General features: G+C 48.5%; 1 protein-coding gene across 3 annotated transcripts in view; it reads left to right on the top strand.

Moving 5' to 3' along the window:
- LOC147102027 (alpha-2-macroglobulin-like) overlaps positions 1-20,659 on the top strand; it is a 275,879-nt gene that overhangs the window by 151,697 nt on the left and 103,523 nt on the right. For 2 of the 3 annotated variants that reach the window (XM_085964174.1, XM_085964171.1), the window contains exons 31-33: positions 516-634; positions 19,277-19,367; positions 20,265-20,333. In XM_085964174.1, coding sequence (XP_085820300.1) covers positions 516-634; positions 19,277-19,367; positions 20,265-20,333 — 279 coding nt within the window. The remainder of the gene's footprint in view (positions 1-515; positions 635-19,276; positions 19,368-20,264; positions 20,334-20,659) is intronic. The other variant, XM_085964172.1, reaches the window with a different exon arrangement.

The following is a 20,659-nucleotide window of genomic DNA, read 5'->3' as shown; positions in this document are numbered from 1 at the left end:
GGGGAGGAAGGAGTGAGGGATACGGGGAGGAAGGAGTGAGGGATACGGGGAGGAGGGAGTGAGGGATACGGGGAGGAAGGAGTGAGGGATACGGGGAGGAGGGAGTGAGGGATACGGGGAGGAGGGAGGGAGTGATACGGGGAGGAGGGAGTGAGGGATACGGGGAGGAAGGAGTGAGGGATACGGGGAGGAGGGAGTGAGGGATACAGAGAGGAGGGAGTGAGGGACACGGGGAGGAGGGAGTGAGGGATACGGGGAGGAGGGAGTGACGGATACAGAGAGGACGGAGTGAGGGACACGGGGAGGAGGGAGTGATGGATACGGGGAGCAGGGAGTGAGGGATACGGAGAGGAGGGAGTGAGGGATACGGAGAGGAGGGAGTGAGGGACACGGGGAGGAGGGAGTGAGGGATACGGGGAGGAGGGAGTGAGGGATACAGAGAGGAGGGAGTGAGGGATATGGAGAGGCCGGGAGACAATTTATCCATCAAGTCATCAAATCGTGTTCATTTCCAGACAACTCTCCGTTACAACACACCTCCCGCACAGAAAGACTCCGTGTTCACTGTATCTGTGGAGATGTTGACTGAAATTGTAAATGCTGAATCAAAGCCCAAAATCAACATCAATGTCACGTGAGTGAGGAGCTGTGTACAATACGGGGAGGGAGTGTGAGGGTCAGTGTTTAATGGGAGTGAGTGTGAGGGTCAGTGTTTAATGGGAGTGAGTGTGAGGGTCAGTGTTTAATAGGAGTGAGTGCGAGGGTCAGTGTTTGATGGGAGTGAGTGTGAGGGTCAGTGTTTAATGGGAGTGAGTGTGAGGGTCAGTGTTTAATGGGAGTGAGTGTGAGGGTCAGTGTTTAATGGGAGTGTGTGTGAGGGTCAGTGTTTAATGGGAGTGAGTGTGAGGGTCAGTGTTTAATGGGTGTGAGTGTGAGGGTCAGTGTTTAATGGGAGTGAGTGTGAGGGTCAGTGTTTAATGGGTGTGAGTGTGAGGGTCAGTGTTTAATGGGAGTGAGTGTGAGGGTCAGTGTTTAATGGGAGTGAGTGCGAGGGTCAGTGTTTAATGGGAGTGTGTGTGAGGGTCAGTGTTTAATGGGAGGGAGTGTGAGGGTCAGTGTTTAATGGGAGTGAGTGTGAGGGTCAGTGTTTAATGGGTGTGAGTGTGAGGGTCAGTGTTTAATGGGAGTGAGTGTGAGGGTCAGTGTTTAATGGGTGTGAGTGTGAGGGTCAGTGTTTAATGGGAGTGAGTGTGAGGGTCAGTGTTTAATGGGAGTGAGTGTGAGGGTCAGTGTTTAATGGGAGTGAGTGTGAGGGTCAGTGTTTAATGGGAGTGAGTGTGAGGGTCAGTGTTTAATGGGAGTGAGTGTGAGGGCCAGTGTTTAATTGGAGTGAGTGTGAGGATCAGTGTTTAATGGGATTGAGTGTGAGGGTCAGTGTTTAATGGGAGTGAGTGTGAGGGTCAGTGTTTAATGGGAGTGAGTGTGAGGGTCAGTGTTTAATGGGAGTGAGTGTGAGGGTCAGTGTTTAATGGGATTGAGTGTGAGGGTCAGTGTTTAATGGGAGTGAGTGTGAGGGTCAGTGTTTAATGGGAGTGAGTGTGAGGGTCAGTGTTTAATGGGTGTGAGTGTGAGTGTCAGTGTTTAATGTGAGTGAGTGTGAGGGTCAGTGTTTAATGGGAGTGAGTGTGAGGGTCAGTGTTTAATGGGAGTGAGTGTGAGGGTCAGCGTTTAATGGGTGTGAGTGTGAGGGTCAGTGTTTAATGGGAGTGAGTGTGAGGGTCAGTGTTTAATGGGAGTGTGTGTGAGGGTCAGTGTTTAATGGGTGTGAGTGTGAGGGTCAGTGTTTAATGGGTGTGAGTGTGAGGGTCAGTGTTTAATGGGAGTGAGTGTGAGGGTCAGCGTTTAATGGGTGTGAGTGTGAGGGTCAGTGTTTAATGGGAGTGAGTGTGAGGGTCAGTGATTAATGGGTGTGAGTGTGAGGGTCAGTGTTTAATGGGAGTGAGTGTGAGGGTCAGTGTTTAATGGGAGTGAGTGTGAGGGTCAGCGTTTAATGGGTGTGAGTGTGAGGGTCAGTGTTTAATGGGAGTGAGTGTGAGGGTCAGCGTTTAATGGGTGTGAGTGTGAGGGTCAGTGTTTAATGGGAGTGAGTGAGGGTCAGCGTTTAATGGGTGTGAGTGTGAGGGTCAGTGTTTAATGGGAGTGAGTGTGAGGGTCAGTGATTAATGGGTGTGAGTGTGAGGGTCAGTGTTTAATGGGAGTGAGTGTGAGGGTCAGTGTTTAATGGGAGTGAGTGTGAGGGCCAGTGTTTAATTGGAGTGAGTGTGAGGATCAGTGTTTAATGGGATTGAGTGTGAGGGTCAGTGTTTAATGGGAGTGAGTGTGAGGGTCAGTGTTTAATGGGAGTGAGTGTGAGGGTCAGTGTTTAATGGGAGTGAGTGTGAGGGTCAGTGTTTAATGGGAGTGAGTGTGAGGGTCAGTGTTTAATGGGAGTGAGTGTGAGGGTCAGTGTTTAATGGGAGTGAGTGTGAGGGTCAGTGTTTAATGGGAGTGAGTGTGAGGGTCAGTGTTTAATGGGTGTGAGTGTGAGGGTCAGTGTTTAATGGGAGTGAGTGTGAGGGTCAGTGTTTAATGGGAGTGAGTGTGAGGGTCAGTGTTTAATGGGTGTGAGGGTCAGTGTTTAATGGGAGTGAGTGTGAGGGTCAGTGTTTAATGGGAGTGTGTGAGGATCAGTGTTTAATGGGAGTGAGTGTGAGGGTCAGTGTTTAATGGGAGTGAGTGTGAGGGTCAGTGTTTAATAGGAGTGAGTGTGAGGGTCAGTGTTTAATGGGAGTGAGTGTGAGGGTCAGTGTTTAATAGGAGTGAGTGTGAGGGTCAGTGTTTAATGGGAGTGAGTGTGAGGGTCAGTGTTTAATAGGAGTGAGTGTGAGGGTCAGTCTTTAATAGGAGTGAGTGTGAGGGTCAGTGTTTAATAGGAGTGAGTGTGAGGGTCAGTGTTTAATGGGAGTGAGTGTGAGGGTCAGTGTTTAATGGGAGTGTGTGTGAGGGTCAGTGTTTAATGGGAGGGAGTGTGAGGGTCAGTGTTTAATGGGAGTGAGTGTGAGGGTCAGTGTTTAATGGGAGTGAGTGTGAGGGTCAGTGTTTAATGGGAGTGAGTGTGAGGGTCAGTGTTTAATGGGAGTGAGTGTGAGGGTCAGTGTTTAATGGGAGTGAGTGTGAGGGTCAGTGTTTAATAGGTGTGAGTGTGAGGGTCAGTGTTTCATGGGAGTGAGTGTGAGGGTCAGTGTTTAATGGGTGTGAGTGTGAGGGTCAGTGTTTAATGGGAGTGAGTGTGAGGGTCAGTGTTTAATGGGAGTGAGTGTGAGGGTCAGTGTTTAATGGGTGTGAGTGTGAGGGTCAGTGTTTAATGGGAGTGAGTGTGAGGGTCAGTGTTTAATGGGAGTGAGTGTGAGGGCCAGTGTTTAATGGGAGTGAGTGTGAGGGCCAGTGTTTAATGGGAGTGAGTGTGAGGGTCAGTGTTTAATGGGAGTGAGTGTGAGGGTCAGCGTTTAATGGGTGTGAGTGTGAGGGTCAGTGTTTAATGGGAGTGAGTGTGAGGGTCAGTGATTAATGGGTGTGAGTGTGAGGGTCAGTGTTTAATGGGAGTGAGTGTGAGGGTCAGTGTTTAATGGGAGTGAGTGTGAGGGCCAGTGTTTAATTGGAGTGAGTGTGAGGATCAGTGTTTAATGGGATTGAGTGTGAGGGTCAGTGTTTAATGGGAGTGAGTGTGAGGGTCAGTGTTTAATGGGAGTGAGTGTGAGGGTCAGTGTTTAATGGGTGTGAGTGTGAGGGTCAATGTTTAATGGGAGTGAGTGTGAGGGTCAGTGTTTAATGGGAGTGAGTGTGAGGGTCAGTGTTTAATGGGAGTGAGTGTGAGGGTCAGTGTTTAATGGGTGTGAGGGTCAGTGTTTAATGGGAGTGAGTGTGAGGGTCAGTGTTTAATGGGAGTGTGTGAGGATCAGTGTTTAATGGGAGTGAGTGTGAGGGTCAGTGTTTAATGGGAGTGAGTGTGAGGGTCAGTGTTTAATAGGAGTGAGTGTGAGGGTCAGTGTTTAATGGGAGTGAGTGTGAGGGTCAGTGTTTAATAGGAGTGAGTGTGAGGGTCAGTGTTTAATGGGAGTGAGTGTGAGGGTCAGTGTTTAATAGGAGTGAGTGTGAGGGTCAGTCTTTAATAGGAGTGAGTGTGAGGGTCAGTGTTTAATAGGAGTGAGTGTGAGGGTCAGTGTTTAATGGGAGTGAGTGTGAGGGTCAGTGTTTAATGGGAGTGAGTGTGAGGGTCAGTGTTTAATGGGAGTGTGTGTGAGGGTCAGTCTTTAATCGGAGTGAATGTGAGGGTCAGTGTTTAATAGTGAGTGAGGGTCCGTGTTTAATGGGTGTGAGTGTGAGGGTCAGTGTTTAATGGGAGTGAGTGTGAGGGTCAGTGTTTAATAGGAGTGAGTGAGGGTCAGTGTTTAATGGGAGTGAGTATGAGGGTCAGTGTTTAATGGGAGTGAGTGTGAGGGTCAGTGTTTAATGGGAGCGAGTGTGAGGGTCAGTGTTTAATGGGAGCGAGTGTGAGGGTCAGTGTTTAATGGTAGTGTGTGTGAGGGTCAGTGTTTAATGGGAGTGAGTGTGAGGGTCAGTGTTTAATAGGAGTGAGTGTGAGGGTCAGTGTTTAATAGGAGTGAGTGTGAGGGTCAGTGTTTAATGGGAGTGTGTGTGAGGGTCAGTGTTTAATGGGAGTGAGTGTGAGGGTCAGTGTTTAATAGGAGTGAGTGTGAGGGTCAGTGTTTAATGGGAGTGAGTGTGAGGGTCAGTGTTTAATAGGAGTGAGTGTGAGGGTCAGTGTTTAATAGGAGTGAGTGTGAGGGTCAGTCTTTAATAGGAGTGAGTGTGAGGGTCAGTGTTTAATGGGAGTGAGTGTGAGGGTCAGTGTTTAATGGGAGTGAGTGTGAGGGTCAGTGTTTAATGGGAGTGTGTGTGAGGGTCAGTCTTTAATCGGAGTGAGTGTGAGGGTCAGTGTTTAATAGTGAGTGAGGGTCCGTGTTTAATGGGTGTGAGTGTGAGGGTCAGTGTTTAATGGGAGTGAGTGTGAGGGTCAGTGTTTAATAGGAGTGAGTGAGGGTCAGTGTTTAATGGGAGTGAGTGTGAGGGTCAGTGTTTAATGGGAGTGAGTGTGAGGGTCAGTGTTTAATGGGAGTGAGTGTGAGGGTCAGTGTTTAATGGGAGTGAGTGTGAGGGTCAGTGTTTAATGGGAGTGAGTGTGAGGGTCAGTGTTTAATGGGAGTGAGTGTGAGGGTCAGTGTTTAATGGGAGTGAGTGTGAGGGTCAGTGTTTAATGGGAGTGAGTGTGAGGGTCAGTGTTTAATGGGAGCGAGTGTGAGGGTCAGTGTTTAATGGGAGCGAGTGTGAGGGTCAGTGTTTAATGGTAGTGTGTGTGAGGGTCAGTGTTTAATGGGAGTGAGTGTGAGGGTCAGTGTTTAATGGGAGTGAGTGTGAGGGTCAGTGTTTAATGGGTGTGAGTGTGAGGGTCAGTGTTTAATGGGAGTGAGTGTGAGGGTCAGTGTTTAATGGGAGTGAGTGTGAGGGTCAGTGTTTAATGGGAGTGAGTGTGAGGGTCAGTGTTTAATGGGAGTGTGTGTGAGGGTCAGTGTTTAATGGGAGTGAGTGTGAGGGTCAGTGTTTAATGGGAGTGAGTGTGAGGGTCAGTGTTTAATGGGAGTGAGTGTGAGGGTCAGTGTTTAATGGGAGTGAGTGTGAGGGTCAGTGTTTAATGGGAGTGAGTGTGAGGGTCAGTGTTTAATGGGAGTGAGTGTGAGGGTCAGTCTTTAATGGGAGTGAGTGTGAGGGTCAGTGTTTAATGGGAGTGAGTGTGAGGGTCAGTGTTTAATGGGAGTGAGTGTGAGGGTCAGTGTTTAATGGGTGTGAGTGTGAGGGCCAGTGTTTAATGGGAGTGAGTGTGAGGGTCAGTGTTTAATGGGTGTGAGTGTGAGGGTCAGTTTTTAATGGGAGTGAGTGTGAGGGTCAGTGTTTAATGGGAGTGAGTGTGAGGGTCAGTGTTTAATGGGAGTGAGTGTGAGGGTCAGTGTTTCATGGGTGTGAGTGTGAGGGCCAGTGTTTAATGGGAGTGAGTGTGAGGGTCAGTGTTTAATGGGAGTGAGTGTGAGGGTCAGTTTTTAATGGGAGTGAGTGTGAGGGTCAGTGTTTAATGGGAGTGAGTGTGAGGGTCAGTGTTTAATGGGAGTGAGTGTGAGGGTCAGTGTTTCATGGGTGTGAGTGTGAGGGCCAGTGTTTAATGGGAGTGAGTGTGAGGGTCAGTGTTTAATGGGAGTGAGTGTGAGGGTCAGTGTTGAATGGGTGTGAGTGTGAGGGTCAGTCTTTAATGGGTGTGAGTGTGAGGGTCAGTGTTTAATGGGAGTGTGTGTGAGGGTCAGTGTTTAATGGGTGTGAGTGTGAGGGTCAGTGCTTAATGGGAGTGTGTGTGAGGGTCAGTGTTTAATGGGAGTGAGTGTGAGGGTCAGTGTTTAATGGGAGTGAGTGTGAGGGTCAGTGTTTAATGGGTGTGAGTGTGAGGGTCAGTGTTTAATGGGAGTGAGTGTGAGGGTCAGTGTTTAATGGGAGTGAGTGTGAGGGTCAGTGTTTAATGGGAGTGAGTGTGAGGGTCAGTGTTTAATGGGAGTGTGTGTGAGGGTCAGTGTTTAATAGGAGTGAGTGTGAGGGTCAGTGTTTAATAGGAGTTAGTGTGAGGGTCACTGTTTAATAGGAGTGAGTGTGAGGGTCAGTGTTTAATGGGAGTGTGTGTGAGGGTCAGTCTTTAATGGGTGTGAGTGTGAGGATCAGTGTTTAATATGAGTGAGTGTGAGGGTCAGTGTTTGATGGGAGTGAGTGTGAGGGTCTGTTTAATGGAAGTGAGTGTGAGGGTCAGTGTTTAATGGGAGTGAGTGTGAGGGTCAGTGTTTAATGGGAGTGAGTGTGAGGGTCAGTGTTTAATGGGAGTGAGTGTGAGGGTCAGTGTTTAATAGGAGTGAGTGAGGGTCAGTGTTTAATGGGAGTGAGTGTGAGGGTCAGTGTTTAATGGGAGTGAGTGTGAGGGTCAGTGGTTAATGGGAGTGAGTGTGAGGGTCAGTGTTTAATGGGAGTGAGTGTGAGGGCCAGTGTTTAATGGGAGCGAGTGTGAGGGTCAGTGTTTAATGGGAGTGAGTGTGAGGGTCAGTGTTTAATGGGAGTGTGTGTGAGGGTTAGTGTTTAATGGGAGTGTGAGTGTGAGGGTCAGTGTTTAATGGGAGTGAGTGTGAGGGTCAGTGTTTAATGGGAGTGAGTGTGAGGGTCAGTGTTTAATGGGAGTGAGTGTGAGGGTCAGTGTTTAATGGGAGTGAGTGTGAGGGTCAGTGTTTAATGGGAGTGAGTGTGAGGGTCAGTGTTTAATGGGTGTGAGTGTGAGGGTCAGTGTTTAATGGGAGTGAGTGTGAGGGTCAGTGTTTAATGGGAGTGAGTGTGAGGGTCAGTGTTTAATGGGTGTGAGTGTGAGGGTCAGTGTTTAATGGGAGTGAGTGTGAGGGTCAGTGTTTAATGGGAGTGAGTGTGAGGGTCAGTGTTTAATGGGAGTGAGTGTGAGGGTCAGTGTTTAATGGGAGTGAGTGTGAGGGTCAGTGTTTAATGGGAGTGAGTGTGAGGGTCAGTGTTTAATGGGAGTGAGTGTGAGGGTCAGTGTTTAATGGGAGTGAGTGTGAGGGTCAGTGTTTAATGGGAGTGTGTGTGAGGGTCACTGTTTAATGTGTGTGAGTGTGAGGGTCAGTGTTTAATGGGAGTGAGTGTGAGGGTCAGTGTTCAATGGGAGTGAGTGTGAGGGTCAGTCCTGAATGGGTGTGAGTGTGAGGGTCAGTGTTTAATGGGTGTGAGTGTGAGGGTCAGTGTTTAATGGGAGTGTGTGTGAGGGTCAGTCTTTAATGGGTGTGAGTGTGAGGGTCAGTGTTTAATGGGAGTGTGTGTGAGGGTCAGTGTTTAATGGGTGTGAGTGTGAGGGTCAGTGTTTAATGGGAGTGTGTGTGAGGGTCAGTGTTTAATGGGAGTGAGTGTGAGGGTCAGTGTTTAATGGGAGTGAGTGTGAGGGTCAGTGTTTAATGGGAGTGAGTGTGAGGGTCAGTGTTTAATGGGAGTGAGTGTGAGGGTCAGTGTTTAATGGGTGTGAGTGTGAGGGTCAGTGTTTAATGGGAGTGAGTGTGAGGATCAGTGTTTAATGGGAGTGAGTGTGAGGGTCAGTGTTTAATTGGAGTGAGTGTGAGGGTCAGTGTTTAATGGGAGTGTGTGTGAGGGTCAGTGTTTAATAGGAGTGAGTGTGAGGGTCAGTGTTTAATAGGAGTTAGTGTAAGGGTCAGTGTTTAATAGGAGTGAGTGTGAGGGTCAGTGTTTAATGGGAGTGAGTGTGAGGGTCAGTGTTTAATGGGAGTGTGTGTGAGGGTCAGTCTTTAATGAGTGTGAGGGTCAGTGTTTAATATGAGTGAGTGTGAGGGTCAGTGTTTAATGGGAGTGAGTGTGAGGGTCAGTGTTTAATGGGAGTGAGTGTGAGGGTCAGTGTTAAATAGGAGTGAGAGTGAGGGTCAGTGTTTAATGGGAGTGAGTGTGATGGTCAGTGTTTAATAGGAGTGAGTGTGAGGGTCAGTGTTTAATGGGAGTGAGTGTGAGGGTCAGTGTTAAATAGGAGTGAGTGTGAGGGTCAGTGTTTAATGGGAGTGAGTGTGAGGGTCAGTGTTTAATAGGAGTGAGTGTGAGGGTCAGTGTTTAATGGGAGTGAGTGTGAGGGTCAGTGTTAAATAGGAGTGAGTGTGAGGGTCAGTGTTTAATGGGAGTGAGTGTGAGGGTCAGTGTTTAATGGGAGTGAGTGTGAGGGTCAGTGTTTAATAGGAGTGACTGTGAGGGTCAGTGTTTAATGGGAGTGAGTGTGAGGGTCAGTGTTAAATAGGAGTGAGTGTGAGGGTCAGTGTTTAATGGGAGTGAGTGTGAGGGTCAGTGTTTAATAGGAGTGAGTGTGAGGGTCAGTGTTTAACAGGAGTGAGTGTGAGGGTCAGTCTTTAATAGGAGTGAGTGTGAGGGTCAGTGTTTAATGGGTGTGAGTGTGAGGGTCAGTGTTTAATGGGAGTGAGTGTGAGGGTCAGTGTTTAATGGGAGTGAGTGTGAGGGTCAGTGTTTAATGGGAGTGTGTGTGAGGGTCAGTCTTTAATCGGAGTGAGTGTGAGGGTCAGTGTTTTATAGGAGTGAGTGTGAGGGTCAGTGTTTAATGGGAGCGAGTGTGAGGGTCAGTGTTTAATGGGAGTGTGTGTGAGGGTCAGTGTTTAATGGGAGTGAGTGTGAGGGTCAGTGTTTAATAGTGAGTGAGGGTCAGTGTTTAATGGGTGTGAGTGTGAGGGTCAGTGTTTAATGGGAGTGAGTGTGAGTGTCAGTGTTTAATAGGAGTGAGTGAGGGTCAGTGTTTAATGGGAGTGAGTATGAGGGTCAGTGTTTAATGGGAGTGAGTGTGAGGGTCAGTGTTTAATGTGAGTGAGTGTGAGGGTCAGTGTTTAATGGGAGCGAGTGTGAGGGTCAGTGTTTAATGGGAGCGAGTGTGAGGGTCAGTGTTTAATGGTAGTGTGTGTGAGGGTCAGTGTTTAATGGGAGTGAGTGTGAGGGTCAGTGTTTAATGGGAGTGAGTGTGAGGGTCAGTGTTTAATGGGTGTGAGTGTGAGGGTCAGTGTTTAATGGGAGTGAGTGTGAGGGTCAGTGTTTAATGGCTGTGAGTGTGAGGGTCAGTGTTTAATGGGAGTGAGTGTGAGGGTCAGTGTTTAATGGGAGTGAGTGTGAGGGTCAGTCTTTAATGGGAGTGAGTGTGAGGGTCAGTGTTTAATGGGAGTGAGTGTGAGGGTCAGTGTTTAATGGGTGTGAGTGTGAGGGCCAGTGTTTAATGGGAGTGAGTGTGAGGGTCAGTGTTTAATGGGAGTGAGTGTGAGGGTCAGTGTTTAATGGGAGTGAGTGTGAGGGTCAGTGTTTAATGGGAGTGAGTGTGAGGGTCAGTGTTTAATGGGAGTGAGTGTGAGTGTCAGTGTTTAATGGGTGTGAGTGTGAGGGTCAGTGTTTAATGGGAGTGAGTGTGAGGGTCAGTTTTTAATGGGAGTGAGTGTGAGGGTCAGTGTTTAATGGGAGTGAGTGTGAGGGTCAGTGTTTAATGGGAGTGAGTGTGAGGGTCAGTGTTTCATGGGTGTGAGTGTGAGGGCCAGTGTTTAATGGGAGTGAGTGTGAGGGTCAGTGTTTAATGGGAGTGAGTGTGAGGGTCAGTGTTTAATGGGAGTGAGTGTGAGGGTCAGTGTTTAATGGGAGTGAGTGTGAGGATCAGTGTTTAATGGGTGTGAGTGTGAGGGTCAGTCTTTAATGGGAGTGTGTGTGAGGGTCAGTGTTTAATGGGTGTGAGTGTGAGGGTCAGTGTTTAATGGGTGTGAGTGTGAGGGTCAGTCTTTAATGGGAGTGAGTGTGAGGGTCAGTGTTTAATGGGAGTGAGTGTGAGGATCAGTGTTTAATGGGTGTGAGTGTGAGGGTCAGTGTTTAATGGGAGTGTGTGTGAGGGTCAGTGTTTAATGGGTGTGAGTGTGAGGGTCAGTGTTTAATGGGTGTGAGTGTGAGGGTCAGTCTTTAATGGGTGTGAGTGTGAGGGTCAGTGTTTAATGGGAGTGTGTGTGAGGGTCAGTGTTTAATGGGAGTGAGTGTGAGGATCAGTGTTTAATGGGTGTGAGTGTGAGGGTCAGTCTTTAATGGGTGTGAGTGTGAGGGTCAGTGCTTAATGGGAGTGTGTGTGAGGGTCAGTGTTTAATGGGAGTGAGTGTGAGGGTCAGTGTTTAATGGGAGTGAGTGTGAGGGTCAGTGTTTAATGGGAGTGAGTGTGAGGGTCAGTGTTTAATGGGAGTGAGTGTGAGGGTCAGTGTTTAATGGGTGTGAGTGTGAGGGTCAGTGTTTAATGGGAGTGAGTGTGAGGATCAGTGTTTAATGGGAGTGAGTGTGAGGGTCAGTGTTTAATGGGAGTGAGTGTGAGGGTCAGTGTTTAATGGGAGTGTGTGTGAGGGTCAGTGTTTAATAGGAGTGAGTGTGAGGGTCAGTGTTTAATAGGAGTTAGTGTGAGGGTCACTGTTTAATAGGAGTGAGTGTGAGGGTCAGTGTTTAATGGGTGTGAGTGTGAGGGTCAGTGTTTAATGGGAGTGAGTGTGAGGGTCAGTGTTTAATGGGAGTGAGTGTGAGGGTCAGTGTTTAATGGGAGTGAGTGTGAGGGTCAGTGTTTAATGGGAGTGAGTGTGAGGGTCAGTGTTTAATGGGAGTGAGTGTGAGGGTCAGTGTTTAATGGGAGTGAGTGTGAGGGTCAGTGTTTAATGGGAGTGAGTGTGAGGGTCAGTGTTTAATGGGAGTGAGTGTGAGGGTCAGTGTTTAATGGGTGTGAGTGTGAGGTTCAGTGTTTAATGGGAGTGAGTGTGAGGGTCAGTGTTTAATGGGAGTGAGTGTGAGGGTCAGTGTTTAATGGGAGTGTGTGTGAGGGTCAGTGTTTAATAGGAGTGAGTGTGAGGGTCAGTGTTTAATAGGAGTTAGTGTGAGGGTCACTGTTTAATAGGAGTGAGTGTGAGGGTCAGTGTTTAATGGGTGTGAGTGTGAGGGTCAGTGTTTAATGGGAGTGAGTGTGAGGGTCAGTGTTTAATGGGAGTGAGTGTGAGGGTCAGTGTTTAATGGGAGTGAGTGTGAGGGTCAGTGTTTAATGGGAGTGAGTGTGAGGGTCAGTGTTTAATGGGAGTGAGTGTGAGGGTCAGTGTTTAATGGGAGTGAGTGTGAGGGTCAGTGTTTAATGGGAGTGAGTGTGAGGGTCAGTGTTTAATGGGTGTGAGTGTGAGGGTCAGTGTTTAATGGGAGTGAGTGTGAGGGTCAGTGTTTAATGGGAGTGAGTGTGAGGGTCAGTGTTTAATGGGAGTGAGTGTGAGGGTCAGTGTTTAATGGGAGTGAGTGTGAGGGTCAGTGTTTAATGGGAGTGAGTGTGAGGGTCAGTGTTTAACGGGAGTGAGTGTGAGGGTCAGTGTTTAATGGGAGTGAGTGTGAGGGTCAGTGTTTAATGGGAGTGAGTGTGAGGGTCAGTGTTTAATGGGAGTGAGTGTGAGGGTCAGTGTTTAATGGGAGTGAGTGTGAGGGTCAGTGTTTAATGGGAGTGTGTGTGAGGGTCACTGTTTAATGTGTGTGATTGTGAGGGTCAGTGTTTAATGGGAGTGAGTGTGAGGGTCAGTGTTCAATGGGAGTGAGTGTGAGGGTCAGTGTTTAATGGGAGTGAAGGTCAGTGTTTAATGGGAGTGAGTGTGAGGGTCAGTCCTGAATGGGTGTGAGTGTGAGGGTCAGTCTTTAATGGGTGTGAGTGTGAGGGTCAGTGTTTAATGGGAGTGTGTGTGAGGGTCAGTGTTTAATGGGTGTGAGTGTGAGGGTCAGTGTTTAATGGGAGTGTGTGTGAGGGTCAGTGTTTAATGGGTGTGAGTGTGAGGGTCAGTGTTTAATGGGAGTGAGTGTGAGGATCAGTGTTTAATGGGAGTGAGTGTGAGGGTCAGTGTTTAATGGGAGTGAGTGTGAGGGTCAGTGTTTAATGGGAGTGTGTGTGAGGGTCAGTGTTTAATAGGAGTGAGTGTGAGGGTCAGTGTTTAATAGGAGTTAGTGTAAGGGTCAGTGTTTAATAGGAGTGAGTGTGAGGGTCAGTGTTTAATGGGAGTGAGTGTGAGGGTCAGTGTTTAATGGGAGTGTGTGTGAGGGTCAGTGTTTAATGGGAGTGAGTGTGAGGGTCAGTGTTTAATGGGAGTGAGTGAGGGTCAGTGTTTAATGGGAGTGAGTGTGAGGGTCAGTGTTTAATGGGAGTGAGTGTGAGGGTCATTGTTTAATGGGAGTGAGTGTGAGGGTCAGTGTTTAATGGGAGTGAGTGTGAGGGTCAGTGTTTAATAGGAGTGAGTGTGAGGGTCAGTGTTTAATGGGAGTGAGTGTGAGGGTCAGTGTTAAATAGGAGTGAGTGTGAGGGTCAGTGTTTAATGGGAGTGAGTGTGAGGGTCAGTGTTTAATAGGAGTGAGTGTGAGGGTCAGTGTTTAATGGGAGTGAGTGTGAGGGTCAGTGTTAAATAGGAGTGAGTGTGAGGGTCAGTGTTTAATGGGAGTGAGTGTGAGGGTCAGTGTTTAATGGGAGTGAGTGTGAGGGTCAGTGTTTAATAGGAGTGAGTGTGAGGGTCAGTGTTTAATGGGAGTGAGTGTGAGGGTCAGTGTTAAATAGGAGTGAGTGTGAGGGTCAGTGTTTAATGGGAGTGAGTGTGAGGGTCAGTGTTTAATAGGAGTGAGTGTGAGGGTCAGTCTTTAATAGGAGTGAGTGTGAGGGTCAGTGTTTAATGGGAGTGAGTGTGAGGGTCAGTGTTTAATAGGAGTGAGTGTGAGGGTCAGTCTTTAATAGGAGTGAGTGTGAGGGTCAGTGTTTAATAGGAGTGAGTGTGAGGGTCAGTGTTTAATGGGAGTGAGTGTGAGGGTCAGTGTTTAATGGGAGTGAGTGTGAGGGTCAGTGTTTAATGGGAGTGTGTGTGAGGGTCAGTCTTTAATCGGAGTGAGTGTGAGGGTCAGTGTTTTATAGGAGTGAGTGTGAGGGTCAGTGTTTAATGGCAGCGAGTGTGAGGGTCAGTGTTTAATGGGAGTGAGTGTGAGGGTCAGTGTTTAATGGGAGTGTGTGTGAGGGTCAGTGTTTAATGGGAGTGAGTGTGAGGGTCAGTGTTTAATAGTGAGTGAGGGTCAGTGTTTAATGGGTGTGAGTGTGAGGGTCAGTGTTTAATGGGAGTGAGTGTGAGGGTCAGTGTTTAATAGGAGTGAGTGAGGGTCAGTGTTTAATGGGAGTGAGTGTGAGGGTCAGTGTTTAATGGGAGTGAGTGTGAGGGTCAGTGTTTAATGGGAGCGAGTGTGAGGGTCAGTGTTTAATGGGAGCGAGTGTGAGGGTCAGTGTTTAATGGTAGTGTGTGTGAGGGTCAGTGTTTAATGGGAGTGAGTGTGAGGGTCAGTGTTTAATGGGAGTGAGTGTGAGGGTCAGTGTTTAATGGGTGTGAGTGTGAGGGTCAGTGTTTAATGGGAGTGAGTGTGAGGGTCAGTGTTTAATGGGAGTGAGTGTGAGGGTCAGTGTTTAATGGGAGTGAGTGTGAGGGTCAGTGTTTAATGGGAGTGTGTGTGAGGGTCAGTGTTTAATGGGACTGAGTGTGAGGATCAGTGTTTAATGGGAGTGAGTGTGAGGGTCAGTGTTTAATGGGAGTGAGTGTGAGGGTCAGTGTTTAATGGGAGTGAGTGTGAGGGTCAGTGTTTAATGGGAGTGAGTGTGAGGGTCAGTGTTTAATGGGAGTGAGTGTGAGGGTCAGTGTTTAATGGGAGTGAGTGTGAGGGTCAGTGTTTAATGGGAGTGAGTGTGAGGGTCAGTGTTTAATGGGAGTGAGTGTGAGGGTCAGTGTTTAATGGGAGTGAGTGTGAGGGTCAGTGTTTAATGGGAGTGTGTGTGAGGGTCAGTGTTTAATGGGTGTGAGTGTGAGGGTCAGTGTTTAATGGGAGTGAGTGTGAGGGTCAGTGTTTAATGGGAGTGTGTGTGAGGGTCAGTGTTTAATGGGTGTGAGTGTGAGGGTCAGTGTTTAATGGGAGTGAGTGTGAGGGTCAGTCTTTAATGGGAGTGAGTGTGAGGGTCAGTGTTTAATGGGAGTGAGTGTGAGGGTCAGTGTTTAATGGGTGTGAGTGTGAGGGTCAGTTTTTAATGGGAGTGAGTGTGAGGGTCAGTGTTTAATGGGAGTGAGTGTGAGGGTCAGTGTTTAATGGGAGTGAGTGTGAGGGTCAGTGTTTCATGGGTGTGAGTGTGAGGGCCAGTGTTTAATGGGAGTGAGTGTGAGGGTCAGTGTTTAATGTGAGTGAGTGTGAGGGTCAGTGTTTAATGGGAGTGAGTGTGAGGGTCAGTGTTTAATGGGAGTGAGTGTGAGGGTCAGTGTTTAATGGGTGTGAGTGTGAGGGTCAGTCTTTAATGGGTGTGAGTGTGAGGGTCAGTGTTTAATGGGAGTGTGTGTGAGGGTCAGTGTTTAATGGGTGTGAGTGTGAGGGTCAGTGCTTAATGGGAGTGTGTGTGAGGGTCAGTGTTTAATGGGAGTGTGTGTGAGGGTCAGTGTTTAATGGGAGTGAGTGTGAGGGTCAGTGTTTAATGGGAGTGAGTGTGAGGGTCAGTGTTTAATGGGAGTGAGTGTGAGGGTCAGTGTTTAATGGGAGTGTGTGTGAGGGTCAGTGTTTAATGGGTGTGAGTGTGAGGGTCAGTGTTTAATGGGAGTGAGTGTGAGGGTCAGTGTTTAATGGGAGTGAGTGTGAGGGTCAGTGTTTAATGGGAGTGAGTGTGAGGGTCAGTGTTTAATGGGAGTGAGTGTGAGGGTCAGTGTTTAATGGGAGCGAGTGTGAGGGTCAGTGTTTAATGGGAGTGAGTGTGAGGGTCAGTGTTTAATGGGAGTGTGTGTGAGGGTCAGTGTTTAATGGGAGTGAGTGTGAGGGTCAGTGTTTAATGGGAGTGAGTGTGAGGGTCAGTGTTTAATGGGAGTGAGTGTGAGGGTCAGTGTTTCATGGGTGTGAGTGTGAGGGTCAGTGTTTAATGGGAGTGAGTGTGAGGGTCAGTGTTTAATGGGAGTGAGTGTGAGGGTCAGTGTTTAATGGGAGTGAGTGTGAGGGTCAGTGTTTAATGGGAGTGAGTGTGAGGGCCAGTGTTTAATGGGAGCGAGTGTGAGGGTCAGTGTTTAATGGGAGTGAGTGTGAGGGTCAGTGTTTAATGGGAGTGTGTGTGAGGGTCAGTGTTTAATGGGAGTGAGTGTGAGGGTCAGTGTTTAATGGGAGTGAGTGTGAGGGTCAGTGTTTCATGGGTGTGAGTGTGAGGGTCAGTGTTTAATGGGAGTGAGTGTGAGGGTCAGTGTTTAATGGGTGTGAGTGTGAGGGTCAGTGTTTAATGGGAGTGAGTGTGAGGGTCAGTGTTTAATGGGAGTGAGTGTGAGGGTCAGTGTTTAATGGGAGTGAGTGTGAGGGTCAGTGTTTAATGGGTGTGAGTGTGAGGGTCAGTGTTTAATGGGAGTGAGTGTGAGGGTCAGTGTTTAATGGGAGTGAGTGTGAGGGTCAGTGTTTAATGGGAGTGAGTGTGAGGGTCAGTGTTTAATGGGAGTGAGTGTGAGGGTCAGTGTTTAATGGGAGTGAGTGTGAGGGTCAGTGTTTAATGGGAGTGAGTGTGAGGGTCAGTGTTTAATGGGAGTGAGTGTGAGGGTCAGTGTTTAATGGGAGTGAGTGTGAGGGTCAGTGTTTAATGGGAGTGAGTGTGAGGGTCAGTGTTTAATGGGAGTGAGTGTGAGGGTCAGTGTTTAATGGGAGTGTGTGTGAGGGTCACTGTTTAATGTGTGTGAGTGTGAGGGTCAGTGTTTAATGGGAGTGAGTGTGAGGGTCAGTGTTCAATGGGAGTGAGTGTGAGGGTCAGTGTTTAATGGGAGTGAAGGTCAGTGTTTAATGGGAGTGAGTGTGAGGGTCAGTCTTGAATGGGTGTGAGTGTGAGGGTCAGTCTTTAATGGGTGTGAGTGTGAGGGTCAGTGTTTAATGGGAGTGTGTGTGAGGGTCAGTGTTTAATGGGTGTGAGTGTGAGGGTCAGTGTTTAATGGGAGTGTGTGTGAGGGTCAGTGTTTAATGGGAGTGAGTGTGAGGGTCAGTGTTTAATGGGAGTGAGTGTGAGGGTCAGTGTTTAATGGGAGTGAGTGTGAGGGTCAGTGTTTAATGGGAGTGAGTGTGAGGGTCAGTGTTTAATGGGTGTGAGTGTGAGGGTCAGTGTTTAATGGGAGTGAGTGTGAGGATCAGTGTTTAATGGGAGTGAGTGTGAGGGTCAGTGTTTAATGGGAGTGAGTGTGAGGGTCAGTGTTTAATGGGAGTGTGTGTGAGGGTCAGTGTTTAATGGGAGTGAGTGTGAGGGTCAGTGTTTAATAGGAGTGAGTGTGAGGGTCAGTGTTTAATGGGAGTGTGTGTGAGGGTCAGTGTTTAATGGGAGTGAGTGTGAGGGTCAGTGTTTAATGGGAGTGAGTGTGAGGGTCAGTGTTTAATAGGAGTGAGTGTGAGGGTCAGTGTTTAATAGGAGTTAGTGTAAGGGTCAGTGTTTAATAGGAGTGTGTGTGAGGGTCAGTCTTTAATGAGTGTGAGGGTCAGTGTTAAATAGGAGTGAGTGTGAGGGTCAGTGTTTAATGGGAGTGAGTGTGAGGGTCAGTGATTAATGGGAGTGAGTGTGAGGGTCAGTGTTTAATGGGAGTGAGTGCGAGGGTCAGTGTTTAATGGGAGTGAGTGTGAGGGTCAGTGTTTAATGGGAGTGAGTGTGAGGGTCAGTGTTTAATGAGAGTGAGTGTGAGGGTCACTGTTTAATGGGAGTGAGTGTGAGGGTCAGTGTTTAATGGGAGTGAGTGTGAGGGTCAGTGTTTAATTGGAGTGAGTGTGAGGGTCAGTGTTTAATGGGTGTGAGTGTGAGGGTCAGTGTTTAATGGGAGTGAGTGTGAGGGTCAGTGTTTAATGGGAGTGAGTATGAGGGTCAGTGTTTAATGGGAGTGAGTGTGAGGGTCAGTGTTTAATGGGAGTGAGTGTGAGGGTCAGTGTTTAATGGGAGTGAGTGTGAGGGTCAGTGTTTAATGGGAGTGAGTGTGAGGGTCAGTGTTTAATAGGAGTGAGTGAGGGTCAGTGTTTAATGGGAGTGAGTGTGAGGGTCAGTGTTTAATGGGAGTGAGTGTGAGGGTCAGTGTTTAATGGGAGTGAGTGTGAGGGTCAGTGTTTCATGGGAGTGAGTGTGAGGGTCAGTGTTTAATGGGAGTGAGTGTGAGGGTCAGTGTTTAATGGGAGTGAGTGAGGGTCAGTGTTTAATGGGAGTGTGTGTGAGGGTCAGTGTTTAGTGGGAGTGTGAGTGTGAGGGTCAGTGTTTAATGGGAGTGAGTGTGAGGGTCAGTGTTTAATGGGAGTGAGTGTGAGGGTCAGTGTTTAATGGGAGTGAGTGTGGGGGTCAGTGTTTAATGGGAGCGAGTGTGAGGGTCAGTGTTTAATGGGAGTGAGTGTGAGGGTCAGTGTTTAATGGGAGTGAGTGTGAGGGTCAGTGTTTAATGGGAGTGAGTGTGAGGGTCAGTGTTTAATGGGAGCGAGTGTGAGGGTCAGTGTTTAATGGGTGTGAGTGTGAGGGTCAGTGTTTAATGGGAGTGAGTGTGAGGGTCAGTGTTTAATGGGAGCGAGTGTGAGGGTCAGTGTTTAATGGGAGTGAGTGTGAGGGTCAGTGTTTAATGGGAGTGAGTGTGAGGGTCAGTGTTTAATGGGAGTGAGTGTGAGGGTCAGTGTTTCATGGGAGTGAGTGTGAGGGTCAGTGTTTAATGGGTGTGAGTGTGAGGGTCAGTGTTTAATGGGAGCGAGTGTGAGGGTCAGTGTTTAATGGGTGTGAGTGTGAGGGTCAGTGTTTAATGGGAGCGAGTGTGAGGGTCAGTGTTTAATGGGTGTGAGTGTGAGGGTCAGTGTTTAATGGGAGTGAGTGTGAGGGTCAGTGTTTCATGGGAGTGAGTGTGAGGGTCAGTGTTTAATGGGAGTGAGTGTGAGGGTCAGTGTTTAATGGGAGTGAGTGTGAGGGTCAGTGTTTAATGGGAGCGAGTGTGAGGGTCAGTGTTTAATGGGAGTGAGTGTGAGGGTCAGTGTTTAATGGGAGTGAGTGTGAGGGTCAGTGTTTAATGGGAGTGAGTGTGAGGGTCAGTGTTTCATGGGAGTGAGTGTGAGGGTCAGTGTTTAATGGGAGTGAGTGTGAGGGTCAGTGTTTAATGGGTGTGAGTGTGAGGGTCAGTGTTTAATGGGAGTGAGTGTGAGGGTCAGTGTTTAATGGGAGTGAGTGTGAGGGTCAGTGTTTAATGGGAGTGAGTGTGAGGGTCAGTGTTTAATGGGAGTGAGTGTGAGGGTCAGTGTTTAATGGGAGTGAGTGTGAGGGTCAGTGTTTAATGGGAGTGAGTGTGAGGGTCAGTGTTTAATAGGAGTGAGTGAGGGTCAGTGTTTAATGGGAGTGAGTGTGAGGGTCAGTGTTTAATGGGAGTGAGTGTGAGGGTCAGTGTTTAATGGGAGTGAGTGTGAGGGTCAGTGTTTCATGGGAGTGAGTGTGAGGGTCAGTGTTTAATGGCCCCTATGGCCATTGTCTCACCCTTCTCTCCTGTCTATGTTCTAGCTACACGGGTGACCGCCCAGTTTCCAACATGGTAATTGTTGATGTGAAGATGTTATCTGGTTACTCAGCCGATAAGGATTCTTATGCAATGGTGAGTGATCCTACACATTGGCTTTGAATCAACTTCAGGGCCTCAGAGAGAAGGTGGACTATTCCACAGCTCTCTCGTCCGGCCTCCCACCTTCCTCTCTCCATAAACTTAAGGTCATCCAAAACCCTACTGCCCGTGTCCTAACTCGCACCAAGTCACCTGTGCTCGCTGGCCTACATTCGCTCCCAGTCCGGCAATGCCTCAGTTTTAAAATTCTCATCCTTGTTTTCAAATCCCTCCGGGGCCTCGCCCCTTTTCCTGTCTCTGTAACCTCCTCCATCCCCACAACCCGCCGAGATCTCTGCGCTCCTCCAATTCTGGCCTCTTGAGCATCCCCGATTTCCATTGCTCCACCATTGGCGGCCGTGCCTTCAGTTGCCAAGGTCCTGAGCTCTGAAATTCCCTCCCTAAACCTCTCCGCCTCTCTCTCTCTCGTCCTTTAAGACGCTCGCTAAAACCTACCTCTTTGGCCAAGGTCACCTGTCCTAATATCTCACTATGTGCAGTCTTTTGAAGCACCTTGGGACATGTTGCTATGTTAAAGGCGCTATATAAATGCAAGTTGTTGTTGTTGTTCCTGTCCGGTGATTCCTGGGTTAGGGAGGGGTGAAAATGCCCGACTTCCTGTTTCTGATCTCTGTCCAGTGCTGTTCTGTCCATGGTCAAATTTCCTGCTGACCCTCACTGTCTGGGGGTTAGGCGTGGAGATTAGGGTTCACCTTGGGACCCAGACCCCAGTCAGAGACAGGACCCTGGATGGTGGGATGGTTATGGGATGAGGTGCCTGTACTCTGAGTCTCCCATTGCCCGGATCAGGGGATTTATTAATATTTATTGATAGTAATTAATATTAATTATTGGTCATTAATATTCATTAATCTCACCTCACCATTCCAGAGCTTGAATTATTTCAACGTCAGTAAAACGGAAATCCGCGATGGTCACATGTTACTGTACATCGAACCGGTGAGTATTGGGAGAGAGAGGGAGAGGGAGAGAAGGAAGATGGGAGAGAGAGAAATGGAGCGTGGAGAGGAGGGGGAGAGAGAGAAAGTGAGTGAGAGAGAGACAGCAGGAGGGAGAGAGAGTGGGAGGGAAAGAGAGGGAGGGGGAGAGAGGGAGGTGAGGGGGAGGGAGGGAGAGAGGTAAGGAGCGGGAGAGGGAGGGATGGAGAAAGGGATGGAGAGGGATTGAGGGAGAAGGAGAGGCAGGGAGGGGGGAGGGGGAGGGAAAGGAGGAGGGAGGGAGAGGTGCAGAGCGGGAGGTAGGTGGGGGAGCTGGAGGTAGGTAGG

The sequence above is a fragment of the Somniosus microcephalus genome, chromosome 22 (assembly GCF_052327205.1).
Source record: "Somniosus microcephalus isolate GS21.2 chromosome 22, FLI_Smic_1.0, whole genome shotgun sequence".
Lineage (NCBI taxonomy): Eukaryota > Metazoa > Chordata > Chondrichthyes > Squaliformes > Somniosidae > Somniosus > Somniosus microcephalus.
Note: the sequence above shows the minus strand (reverse complement) of the source record. Positions and strands in the feature narration are given on the sequence as shown.